Consider the following 13658-nt stretch of genomic DNA (forward strand, 5'->3'; position numbering starts at 1 on the left):
TAACATATTGGTATATGTAATCAAATTAATATATATATATATCGGAAGCATGAAATAGTATGACTGACGTTACAAAATTAACACTCCCTCTTAACTAGGGAGGACACATTTCATGTTAGAGAAAACATCACAATTCATCCATTGATTGTGAAGAGAGGAGATATCACACCACAGTGATATTCAGAGATATGGTTCAACAATGAATATCAAGTCTCACGATACTCACCATAACTCATAGTTATCAAGTAAGGTATGTGCACTGGCATCAAGTCACATGATGCCTACCATACTGATAATGATTTCATGGCATGTCCACGAATATTACGTTCATAATATTCACCACAAAGATCTCTATCATAATTATGGTTTATTTAATGATATCAACCAACAGATATCTACCATAATGTCTCAGAGATATATATACTATCGTGACATGTCCACAGATATCAAGTCACATGATATCCATCAAGATAGTTAAATTGATAATTGTAAAATCGTCACCTTACAATATCAATTTGAAACAAGTGTTCATTATTGAAAAGTCGTCACCCTTCAATAATGTTCACAGAAGGCCCATGCAGTCATGGAGTCACACACATGACAAATAAAAGAGTTTACACACTAAACATCTTTAAATATATTAGCATATCAGAATAAACGAGACTCTATCTCAAAATTAAATAACATTTTCAACCATACCAAGTTTATCTCTAAAGTGTTCAATCTTGATCCTGGACAGAGGCTTGGTAAGAATGTCTGCAATCTGATCACTTGTACTAATATAATTCAGTGGGATCACATTCCTTTCCACCATATCTCGAACATAGTGATAAGGAATCTCAATGTGTTTAGACCTGTCATGAAATACTGGATTCATTGAAAGTTTGATGCAACTCTGATTGTCACAATAGATGACAGTAGGATTTAAGGGCTGACCAAATAGTTCTACAAGCAATTTCTGGAGCCATATAGCTTCTCTTTGTAGGACTCTAAGCAACAAAAAACTGTTTTCTACATATCCATGAGATCATTCCCGATCCTAAACTGAAGCAACATCCTGATGTGCTTTTCCTGTCAACTATGCTTCTAGCCCAATCAGAATCAGTGAATCCATGTAGGTCAAGTTCTACATGTTTATATTTCAAACCAAAACCAATAGTTCCTCGAAGATATCTCAGAATATGCTTTGCAGCAACAAGATGTATTTCCCTGGGTTCACACATGTACTGACTGAGTGTATTTACAACATAACATATATCAGGTCTTGTGTTTACCAAATACATCAGAGATCCAATAATCTGTCTGTAGAGTGTAGGATCTGAAAACTCAGATTCTGCAGCTGTTTCATTTAGCTTGTGCAGATTTGTCTCCATAGATTTGGTCATAGATCTACAATCCAACATTCTAAATCTCTTAAGTATATCAATGGTGTATTTTCCTTGATTAAGGATTATACCATCTGCCTGCTACCAAACTTCCAATCCAAGGAAGTAGTGAAGAATTCCTAAATCTTTCATATCAAACTCATAGGCTAATTCTTTCTTACATCGAGAAATACAATTAACCTCTCCTGTGATTAGTAGATCATCAACATAATGAATAAGAATTAATAATTCACCATTGATTACCTTGTAGTAGAGATTTGGATCTGCTTCATTCTTGAAAAACCCTAATTCCAAGAGATAGTGATCAATTCTTTGATACCATGCTCTGGGGGCCTGTTTCAGTCCATAATGAGCTTTCTTTAATCTGCAGACATGTGATTCAGCCTTATGAATCACAAAACCTTCAGGTTGCTCCAAATAAACTACTTCTTCAATCTTACCATTCAGAAAAGGATATGTGATTCAACCTTATGAATCACAAAACCTTCAGGTTGCTCCAAATAAACTTCTTCAATCTTACCATTCAGAAAAGGAGTCTTGACATCCATTTGATGGACTTTCCATCCTTTAGATGTTGCAATAGCCAAAACTGCTCGGACATAAGTGTATCTGGCAACAGGAGCAAATGTCTCTTCATAGTCAATACCTTCTTTCTGTGAGAAACCTCTGGCAACAAACCTTGCTTTGTGCTTCTCAATGCTGCCATTTGCTGCATGTTTGATTTTGAAGAGCCATTTAGAAGATACCACAGATTTGCCTTTAGGCCTAGGCACAATATCCCAGACATCATTTTTCAGAATTGACTGATACTCTTCTGACATAACATCTTTCCAAACTTGATGCTTGAGCGCATCTCCAACACAGGAAGGTTTTGCATCAATGATCTCACTCATCAAGGCAATATAACTGGAAAATAGGTTAGGTCTCTTGCTTTCTTTGAAGGTCCCCTTTGGAGCAGCATAATTTTCAGCTTCTTGAAGCATCTTTTTAGCCCAAAGTGGTCTCTTCCTAGTTTCGGGATAATTTTCTTCTAAAGGTAAGCCTTAAACTTTCATGCTCAACATCTTTAGGGGTCTCCCTCTGAATCTCAGGGGTGGAATCCTCATCCAAGCTTGTAGGAGGATCTTGGTGTTCTAATTCATTAGAGCTTTTGGACCTCCTGAATGCTATGTCTTCCTCAAAGATGACATCTCTGCTTAGTTCAATTTGTCTTTGACCAGGTATGTATATTCTATAGGCTTTAGAGGTTTCACTGTACCCAACAAATACTCCTTTCTTTCCAGAAGGTTCTAACTTTGACCTCTTTTCTTTGGGAACATGAATATAGACTAGACACCCAAAGATCCGGAAATGACTTATGTCAGGTTTGTTGCCAGTAAAGGCTTCTTCAGGGGTTTTATTGTCAAGAAGAGAATGAGGACATCTATTTTGAATGTACACAACTGTCCTAGATGCTTTAGCCCAAAATGAGGTTTCTATATTTTGGTCAAACAACATAGCCCTAGCAGCTTCAACTATAGTCCTATTCTTTCTTTCAGCTACCCCATTTTGTTGTGGGTTATAAGGTACAGTTAACTCCCCCTTAATCCCAACATTTATACAATAATCTTTAAACATATCAGAATTGTATTCCCCCCCATTGTCTGTTCTTAATGTTATGATTTTCTTACTTGTCATATTTTTTGCAAGAGCTTTGAATTCCTTAAATTTAGAAAGGATTTCTTTAACCTCTTTGTACCTCTGAAAATATATCCAGGTCTTCCTAGAATAATCATCTACAAATATTACATAATATAAAAAATCCCCCTAATGAGGGTACAGACATGGGTCCACATAAATCAGAATGAACTAATTCTAATACATTTTTGGATTTACCGTTGTTAGAATTAAAAGACCCTTTAGTATTCTTTCCCAAGGCACACCCTATGCAGGCTCCTTCAGATTTTTGACTTAGCTTGGGTAAGCCGATCACCATCTTCTCTATCTTAGGTAGGGCATGGAAATGAAGGTGCCCTAATCTTCTGTGCCAAAGTTCATTCGAATTTCGAGTCTCATGAATCAAGGCTAGAGGTGGAGTGGTGCAAAGTCTGTAGAGGCTCCCTTGTCTTACTCCAATGGTGTGGGCTTTCTTGATGGTGGAGTTCTTTGGCCAAGCAAGTATCTTTCCTTCCATAAAGGTTAATCTGTAACCCTTATTTTCAAGTGCAAAAACCGAGACAAGTCTTCTCTTTATACCAGGTACAAATAGAACTCCAGTCAGCTGTAGGGATATGCCTGACTTTAGGTTGATATTGCAGGTTCCTATTCCCATAATTGGATAATTTGAGTCATCACCAATTGTCACTTCTTCATTTGAATTTTCCACAAGTGTATTTAGGTGCTCACGAAATCCAGTGATGTGTCGAGTTGCTCCATTGTCAATCACCCATGTGTTGAAACTGGAGGTGACTTGACTAGAGAGGGCTGAGTAGAAGACTAGCTTCTCGGAATTACTCCCTTTCTTAATTTCTGCCATTGAAGCTTGTTGTTTGATCCTGTCTGGACACTTCATTGCATGGTGCCCATATTGGTCACATCTGAAACATTGTACTTCAGAAATGTCTCTCTTCTTCTTTGAAGACCTCTTCCTATTTGAGCTGTTGTCCCTCTTTCTCTTAAAGTTATTCTTCTTTCCTTTCTTGTGGGAATTAGAGTTTAGAACTTGAATGTCTTCATTACCATTGTTTTGTTTTATTCCTCTTGTGATAAGGCGAGATTCCTCTTGAATGCAATCGGTTTTCAATCTATCAAACTTAGGAAATTTAGAACGAGCACTGATTCCTTGAATGAACGATTCCGATGAGGTAGGAAATCCATTTAGGGCCATCATAGCAAGTTCTTTGTTGTGTACTAGATGTCCAATAGTGGATAGTTGATCCCTAAGCTCAGTGATCCTCAAGAAATAGGATGTAACTGTTTCTCCTTTATTCATCTTTATATGGTGTAGTTGATTCTTTAGGGTGAGAGCCCTGCTAGTGTTGTTGATTTCATAAATGTCAACTAGTGCTTTGAACATTTGAAAGGCCGTCTCATAGTTAGAAATGACTGGTACAATGTGGTCTCTTACTGAATCGACAATTATCTTAAGGGCCTTCTCACTGTCCTTGCTCCACTGAATTTTCTCTGTATCATTAGAGGGTTCAGGAATTTCACTTTTGACATGGGAGTCAATTTTATTTTCTTTCAAAACAAGCATGATCCTGAATTTCCAAGATACAAAATTTGATGCTTCACCTAATCTATCTTCAAACCCAACTCCGGTTGCCATTAGGATTATGGGAATGTGATCTTAGCAAGAGCCTGGTGAAAGTTTATGAGATCGTTACAGAATTTTAATATGATCTTCCTTAACTTCGCTTTGATACCATGTTGAGTTCTTTCAAAATTCTGTGATCAAAATAGAAGAGATGGAGATATGATCTGAAAGTTGTATTTTATCTGCTATAGCGTGTTTTAAAGATGCACCACACTTATCAATTTCGGTGTGTGCATCCTCCTCAATGTAAGCATGCTATATAAGTGGATGAGGGGTTACGTAGTGAAGAGATATGTCTTCCCACGTGGGAAGACACATCTCTTCCCTACGTACCTCTCACCACAATATATAAACTAGTCACCGTTTACTTACTCGATCGGAAGGAGTGCGACTTGTTTGAGAATCGCTTTACCACCCGATACCATGAACGGTGTAACCGTTGGTCAAACGCGATAAGTTAACTTTGGTTTTATTTATCATTAGTTAACGTTAACATATTAGTATATGTAATCAAATATATATATATCGGAAGCATAAAATAGTACGACCGATGTTACAAAATTAACAGTATAGATATATGAATTTCACCATTGATCATGCACAAAGTTCTTTCATTCATCTAAACAACATGAAAATGAATTGAGAAGTAGAGACCATGCAACTTGTTGAAATAACACATCAAATTTACGATAGCTTCAATGAAATCATATGCTTTTTAGAACAAAGTCTTGGCAACAATCTTTGGCTTCTCCTAATCTAACTTCTACTCTATCTTCTTAATCCACTACTCTTTTGTTAACCCATACAAATGAGAAAATTGAGCCTTATACAGATAGCTCTTTACAATGAATGGCTCAGATTGATTCACAATCAATGGCTGAGATTACAAGATGAAAATCCTAAGTAGAGTTTGTTAAAACAACTCCTTTTGATGAATGAGAAAATTACATTTAATTTGAATCTTGACACGTCACATATTGAATGTGAACCAATAGAGAAAGAGGTTAGGTATCTCGAAATTTGTGCCTCCATGGGTGAGTCAGATGCATTGTATTTGGACATCTTGACTTGGAACCCTCCAATTGGTTGATCGATGACGGGGATGCCACCTCAACTTGCATTGTAGACTATGATACCACATGGTTGCTCATCTTGCACAAGTTCACTTCCTAGCGTGGAAATATCTGCTTTGCATGGTGCTTGATCTCAACTTTCGTGATGCCCTCACTTGATTTAGATAACTTGCCTTGATCTTTCTTTCTTTCTTCCCCTTATACCGAGGATGTACTTGACCTTGACCTTTGGATTTCAAAGGAAACCCAAGGTCGTTGTAATTGTAGCCTTCATTTACACTATCTTCTTTTGTCATCTTCTTGAACATGCTGATCTTTGTACTTGCATTCTTGAATTTGTTCTTCATGATGTTGTTATTGCAAAGCCTTTCCATGTTGTGAAGTTCCTTCTTGATGCAACCTTGTCTGGACCTCCGATTCACACCTTCAAAGTGCTCCTGGCTGAGTCTTCTATTTGATTCACCTCCTTGGATTACTTGATCTCCAACCCAAGTTGTGAAATCTATCCTTGCTACCTCCTTGAATGTTTTGATGTCAAATTATTATTTCCTTCCTTTTTGCCTATCAACATTTGTGTTGACATCCCCCCTTAATGAGATGTAAACCTCGTGCCTGCACTGATATGTGCTGATCTTACCCTTGCATTGGTTGAGTCTTCCACTTCAGTGAACATCAGGTCTGTTAGTTCGCCCCATATCTGATCATAGAACTCAGTCTACTGATGGGTTTGCCTTGCTCTGCCATATGTGCTTAGGTCAAATTCTGATTTGCCTTATAATGGAATTGTTCCAAATTGTGTTGATTTCACCTTATTCATTTTATTAGATCTGATTGTCAAATTCACCTTACAATTTACCCTATTTTTGCTGGTACTTGCATCTACTTAATCTTCTTCAAGTGGTGAAGTTCTTCCTTCTCTATGCCCCACAATTGCTTTCATCAAATCCTATTGACTTCTTTCTTGTAAAATTCAGGTTTCCTTTTCCCCACAAATTTGCCACTTTCAGATTGATGAAATTCGACCTAAATCTGATATGAACCAGGTTTGCAAAAAAACTTCTTAGGTCCAATAAAAAATACGCCCAATCTACTCTTCTTTGTTCAAATTAAGATCTGTTTTTGTCTCAACCTTGAATTCCACATGCTTCACTCAGTCTGGAAATGAAACTTATTTAGAAAATGAAGTTCTGGGTTTGATTTCACATTTTCAATGTCTGATTTTAGTCTTCAAGGTCTGATTGTGATCAAATTATGCACAGAATTAGGCTTCAAACAGGTTGCTTTTGCTTTGTTTCAAGCTGAAATTGACCTCAAATCAGGTCTGATTGTGAATTTAATGTTGAATGGTAATGAGGGTTTGCATTCAATTAGGAACAAATATTCTGACTTTTAGGTCTTAGGTCTGCTCCTAGGGTTTTTTTAGGTCTGATCTGCAGGTATGATTGTGTATGTATGTGTTACAGAAATTTCATGTTGGTTTGCACAAGGATGGCGGCTTTTTCCCTTTCATTTGCACAACACAAGGCTGGCGGCTTTTAATCTCCCAATTGCACAAGGCTGTTGGCATTTTGAGGCTTGTTTGCACAAATTGGGCGGCATTTGGGTTCTTTTATGCACAAGCATGGCGGGATTTTATCATGTGTTTGCACAAACATGTCTTGCTAGGTCGGCATTTTATGGTCCATTTGCACTACCTTGGGCTGCTTTTGCTCTTTCATTTCCACAACTTGGCCGGAATTTTGCCTTCCATTTGCACAACATGGTTGGCATTTATGCTCTCATTTGCACAAGTTTTAGGGTGCATTTTTAGTGGTTGATTGCACAAGTCAGCTTGCTAGGGTGGCCTTTATGCCTTCATTTGCACAAACATGGCGGTAAACTGAGGTTTGTTTGCACAAGTTAGGCAGCAAATTCCCTTTCATTTGTACAAGATCAGCTTGTTTGATGAGAAAACACTTAAAGGGGCTTGACTTAAGCAAAATACTCACATTTTATCATTTAGATACTCTTTCATCATGGAAAGCAATTCATGACCACCAAGCCTCAATTTTGACCTATGCTACCTTAAAACCCTAGTGACTTAGTCACATATGCAATTGGGATCCTAGTGACTTGACCACTTAATACAACTTAATCATGCAAGTCTCATCTAATTTTGACTTCGACACTTAAACAAATCAACCCTGGCAACTTAGCATCTTTCCTTGCAACTTGACAACTTTCTTGCCTTTTGACAATATTAGCAACTTTGCAACTTTGACATCTCCTAGTGACATGACCTCAACTACTCATCCTGGGCTGACAAAACCATCCTCCACTCATAAGTAAAGGTTAACAACCAAGAAACTACCAAGCAAAACACTAAGAAAAGCAAAAAGTGGGGGTCACCATTTGCAATGGGGTGATGTGTGAAAACATCACAACAATATCTTCTGTCGACCTTGGACTGCGCATTAGAAAAATTGTGAAGTCTTATTGAATAAGATAATTTTTCTTGTTATTTTTCATTCATTCTTCTTTAAGGTAGGTTGTGAATAGTGTCATGGCGGGGGCATGACATGGAAAAGCTGGCCAATTTCATGCCCATTTTATAAAAACTGCTCTTTATTGATACTTTCTCATTGCCTCTTGCCATTCTGAGTTATCAACTGAAGGGGAATATTGCAGTTTTGGCTTGTTTCAATACTTCCTTGATCACCTGTCTTGGCATCATCTTGAATCCTTGGCTTCCATACTTTGCCTGCTGAGATCTTGGCATATCCTCATTGGTTTGGCTGGTTTTGGGTATGCTCCATATTGTTCTGACATTTCATTTGAAAGGCCATTTGCCTTCCATTTGTCATGGCGGGGGTGTGACACAGAAAAGCTGGCCAATCTCATGCCCATTTAATAAAGACTGCTCTTTCTTGATACCTTCTCACTGCCTCTTGCCATTCTGAGTTATCAATCTGAAGGGGAATAAAGCAGTTTTGGCTTGTTTCAATACTTCCGTGATCACCTGTCTTGGCGTTATCTTGAATCTTTGGCTTCCATACCTTGCCTGCTGAGATCTTGGCATATCCTCATTGGTTTGGCTGGTTTTGGGTATGCTCCATATTGTTCCGACATTTCATTTGAAAGGCCATTTGCCTTCCATTTGTCTGATCCTCCCAAACCCGACCTGGCGGTCACCAAACAGGGTTACGATATCTTTGAGCCCTTCTACCATCGCCACCTGCGTCTGCTCGACCATGCCTGTTATGCTGAAACCCTAAAGTCTGCCCGTGCCTTTCCGTCACCACCTAAAAGAGAAAAAGAAACTTCATTGTCACCAGCTTTGATCACCTTAATTTTCATGCTTCATTGAGGGGTCCTTCCCTCACAAGACTTTTTATTCTCGTGCCATGTGTTATGGTTTAGGGCTCAAGAACTTTAGGTTGACCACCTCTGGTGTTGTTTTAACTTCTGTAGAGCTAACTGTTTAGTTAGTTTTCATGATATAGAATACTTTTATGCCTTGTTATTCTATTGTAACTGATATAAATTCTGAGTACTTATGATTGCTTCCCATGTTCTGTATTTTTATGAACCTGATTGTAGGCTTTGTTGAAAATGGAAATAAATCTATATTAATGATGACAGGATTTGCTGAAAATGAAACAATGTTATATCAATTTTCATTAATGAACACAATATATCATATAGTTAGTACAGTCAGCAAATATGATTGAAGAAGAGGTGCCTAAAGCACCAGTCCATTTCAAGAGGAAAGTTGCATAATGCACATCATCTCCTAAGCTTTTTGATGGTATATATGCTGAGTTTGAGTCTGGGTTTGTTAACACTATGCCTTTATGCTAGAGTCTATCAAAATTGCCAGACCTTAACTGCAATCTGTTTTTTTCTTGAGAATTTATAAATGATGAAATGCTCAGTGGGAGCTCTACTATAAGCAGAACTTGTTTTTCTGACTCTTTGGTAGAGATTTAAGCTTTTCTCTCTTAGTTCTGTATTTGTTAGCATGATTTTGTGTATATCTTGAAATCGGCAATATCTTTGTGTGCTTTGATCTGGACATGATGGGCCCCTTTTGTAATGAGATCTTGCATCTGTTTGGCAATCATCTTGCACGTTGCAGATTGAGTTTGCCTCTTTGGGCTACCCAATCAGTTTATGTGAACATGCATTAGTTCATTGGTTTACCCTTATTTTCCTGAGATCATTATTTGACAGTTTCTAAACTCTGTTTCTAACACCTTTTAGCCCATTGGTTTGCCCCTTTTTTTTGGAACTTATTTAGTTTGGGAAGTATTCTAGTTCAGCATGTTCTCTTCGATGCTGAACTGCATATTGCTGGTCTAGGCCTTATTTTCCTTGGATCACTCTCTAGTCGTATCTGAACTTGGTGTACTTTGAACAAAATCCCAGATTACAATATTAGTCCTACATTTTTTAGCCTCTAGTAATCTTGTCGGCTACAAAGAACCTTGATTCATCAGGGATGTGCCAATTGACCTTATATTTTAGACCTGTTGTGGGTCGAAACCTTAAAACTGGCCAGCCTATGTTAGATGGAAAACAGTACTGCGTTCTTTCTATGATCCCTCTAGGAACTTTATTATAATTATTGTTAGTAAATCTGTTTGCGTCTTTCATGTTGATGCTGGAAGTATTTTTCTTGTTTTCCTCTACCATTAGTGATTATGAATGATAGGGATGTTAGTTTCTAAAACCTCTGAATATTGAAAGCCATTTAATGGAAACATGCTTGTTGAATGGAGATGACAATTTATGCCCAGCCTAACTCTGTCTGTTCCTTCTTTTGCAGGATATTGATCTTATTCAGAATGTTGAGGGAGATCCTCTCCTTGACTCATATGTTCCCAATACAAGACAGAAGAACATATCACAGAGTGTGGATGAAAACAATGTTAGTTTATATGAAAAAGATTGCATACATTTTTCTAAGGCGGCAGGACAGCATTATCCTGAAACCCAAGTTTTAGAGGGAGATGTTGCTACAAATTCTGAGGAGATTCCTTTGGAGGGACTACCTAAATTCAAAGATACTGGAGGCGATAGGTTGGGAAATATAATTTATGATATGGAACAAAATGGGTTTAAATATGTTCCTCCATTGAGAAGTTGTCCTCCTGACTCTTATATGAGTTACATGAAGAAAGTTAAGAGTGGGAAATCCCATGTTGTTGTACATGCAGATTACTACATTTTGCTTCGTGCTTGTGCAAGGGTTATCAAAATGAATGCATTTGTTCTACATCGATGTATATTGAAAATTGAAAAAGAACTCGGTTGCATTGAAGAACGTATTGCAGGGATTTTGAAGGAAAATTTGTGAAAGCTTAAATGGAGTGGCAAGAAGACTGATCTCCAGAAAGTCTCATGATGCCTTTGTTGGTGTACTTCAGGATCTTACACAAACTGACATTCTTTGCACAGTTCGTTGGGGTAGATGAAATGGCTGGTTATAATTTATGATATGGAACAAAATGGGTTTAAATATGTTCCTCCATTGAGAAGTTGTCCTGACTCTTATATGAGTTACATGAAGAAAGTTAAGAGAGGGAAATCTCATATTGTTGTACATGCAGATCACTACATTTTGCTTTGTGCTTGTGCAAGGGTTATCAAAGTGAATGCATTTGTTCTACATTGATGTATATTGAAAATTGAAAAAGAACTTGGTTGCATTGAAGATCGTATTGCAGGGATTTTGAAGGAAATTTGTGAAAGCTTAAATGGAGCGGCAAGAAGACTGTGATCTCCAGAAAGTCTCTTGATGCCTTTGTTGGTGTACTTCAGGATCTTACACAAACTGACATTCTTTGCGCAGTTCATTGGGGTAGATGAAATGGCTTGTTATATCTGCTAAGACTTTGTTGGCATTGTTACTGGCTAAACAGAATTACGCCATTGCTTTCCATCATATTCTTTGTAATAATTCCTGACAGGAGAAAGATAAATACCTTAGATCATTATTGTATCTGATAAAATGAAAGTTAAAGTCCTACATTACTAATTCATGTTGGGTAAAACAATATCAATAATTCACATCATTAATTTACACAGAATCACACTACCAACGCTTCCCTTCATTCTTCAATATTAATCCTTCATTCTTTGTCACTTAACATTTGATTTTTGAATTCTGATTGCACTGACTAAACTCACTCCTTCCTACCAGAATTCAGTGGGTCTAACTTCCACCTGATTCCCACCCAACAATACACAAGTGAGTCTAACAAGTGATTGATATGCTAAAAATTTAATAGCAAAGAAGAACGAAATCAATTTAACCACCGATGGCAACCAGATATCAAAATCAGAAGTTAGACCCACTTGTGTATTGTTGGTTGGAAATCAGGTGCATCCATGTACTACAAGGTAGGATTTGAGGGTTCTTATGCATTTCAAGGTGGAAATTACACCTTGTCATGTTATGTAGGTTGGGGTTTCAAGGTGATCATGTATAGCTGGGTGGAGATTCCATGTATGCATGCACAAAAAATACAAAATGCAAGGCATGAAAATCACTTGTGCATGCATTTTGCTGGGTGCAAATGAAAATTATACATGCATTATAGGTTGTGAATTTCAAGGCTTATGCATGCAGTGTAGATCAAGGTTTCCATTTAACCAAACATAACTCACATTAGGATTTTCTGTTGGAATGTGAAGTCCAAACTGATCTCTTGTAGATGTGGTTGAGTTATCATGGATTTTCATTTAGATGTGGTTGAGTCATCATGGATTCTCATCTAGTAATTTCAAGATTTATTATACATGACAAGTTTTGTTAGGAGACTTATTATAAATAGTAATTTAGACGTGTTATGCATGTAGTTGTGTGAGTCATACTATATTTAGTAAGTTGTCTTCAATTAGGACTTTGCAACTTGGTTGTTATAGGTTGCTCAAAGTCATGTTTTGATGTACAATTTTAGGATTATTGTAAATCTGTAAATTCTTGAAAGATATTTTGCTAGTGGTTTTTGTCTTGGTATAATTTTATCAAGTTTTTTCACATAAATCTGAGTGTTATGTGATTTTATTCTTTTTTGTAATTTACAAAAATTTGTAAATTCTTGAGAATCAATACGAAAGATATTTTGCCCGTGGTTTTTTTTTTGGTATAATTTTACCGAGTTTTTCCATATAAATTCGAGTGTTGTGTGATTTTGTTGTTCTTTGTAATTTTCTACACTTGTTATTTTTCTTACAATTGGTATCAGAGTGAGGTTATGTGTATAGAAGTTGTTTATTTTGAGGTGAGCAATGGTAGGAACTACTGTTACTAGGTAGGAACTACTGTTACCAGGTTTGAGGTGCAAAACTAAACTGTTACTAGGTTTGAGGTGCAAAAGTTCGATGGTTCCAATATTTCTCTATGGAAGTTGAAGATGCAAGCCTTGTTGGTGAAGGATGAATGTGTAATAGCTCTTAAAGCGATAGCATCAAAACCTACCTCCGTGAGCCTTGCAGAATGGAATGAAAATGATAGTGCAGCTAGAGCAACAATTCAATTATCTCCAACATATTCAGTTATGTTCGATGTTGTAGAGGAGAAAACTGCATATGACTTGTGGAATAAGCTTGCAAAGTTGTATGAGACGAAGTCATTGGAAAACAAAATTTTGCTACGAAAGTAGTTGTTTAATTTGAGGATGCGTGACAATTCATCTATCACAAATCATCTCAATGATTTCAACACATTGACAAGCAAGTTGGCTTCAGTGGGTGTGAAAATTGATGAAGAAGATAAGGCAACAATATTAATCCACATCTCCGCATACACCGCTTGAATTGAGGATGAATAGAATGAAAATAAATAATTTTAAATAATTAAAAGACATTCAAAAGTACAGGATGGATGAGTTGATGGGAGGTATGGGCCTCCATACAAGT

General features: G+C 37.1%; 1 protein-coding gene across 1 annotated transcript in view; it reads left to right on the forward strand.

Moving 5' to 3' along the window:
* The window catches only part of LOC131068665 (TATA box-binding protein-associated factor RNA polymerase I subunit B), a 91401-nt gene extending 79627 nt beyond the window's left edge, over nt 1–11774 (forward strand). The window contains exon 4 of the mRNA XM_058003904.2: nt 10561–11774. Coding sequence (XP_057859887.2) covers nt 10561–11091 — 531 coding nt within the window. The 3' untranslated portion in view covers nt 11092–11774. The remainder of the gene's footprint in view (nt 1–10560) is intronic.
* Nucleotides 11775–13658: the final 1884 nt, after the last annotated feature.

The sequence above is a fragment of the Cryptomeria japonica genome, chromosome 6 (genome assembly GCF_030272615.1).
Source record: "Cryptomeria japonica chromosome 6, Sugi_1.0, whole genome shotgun sequence".
Taxonomy (NCBI): domain Eukaryota; kingdom Viridiplantae; phylum Streptophyta; class Pinopsida; order Cupressales; family Cupressaceae; genus Cryptomeria; species Cryptomeria japonica.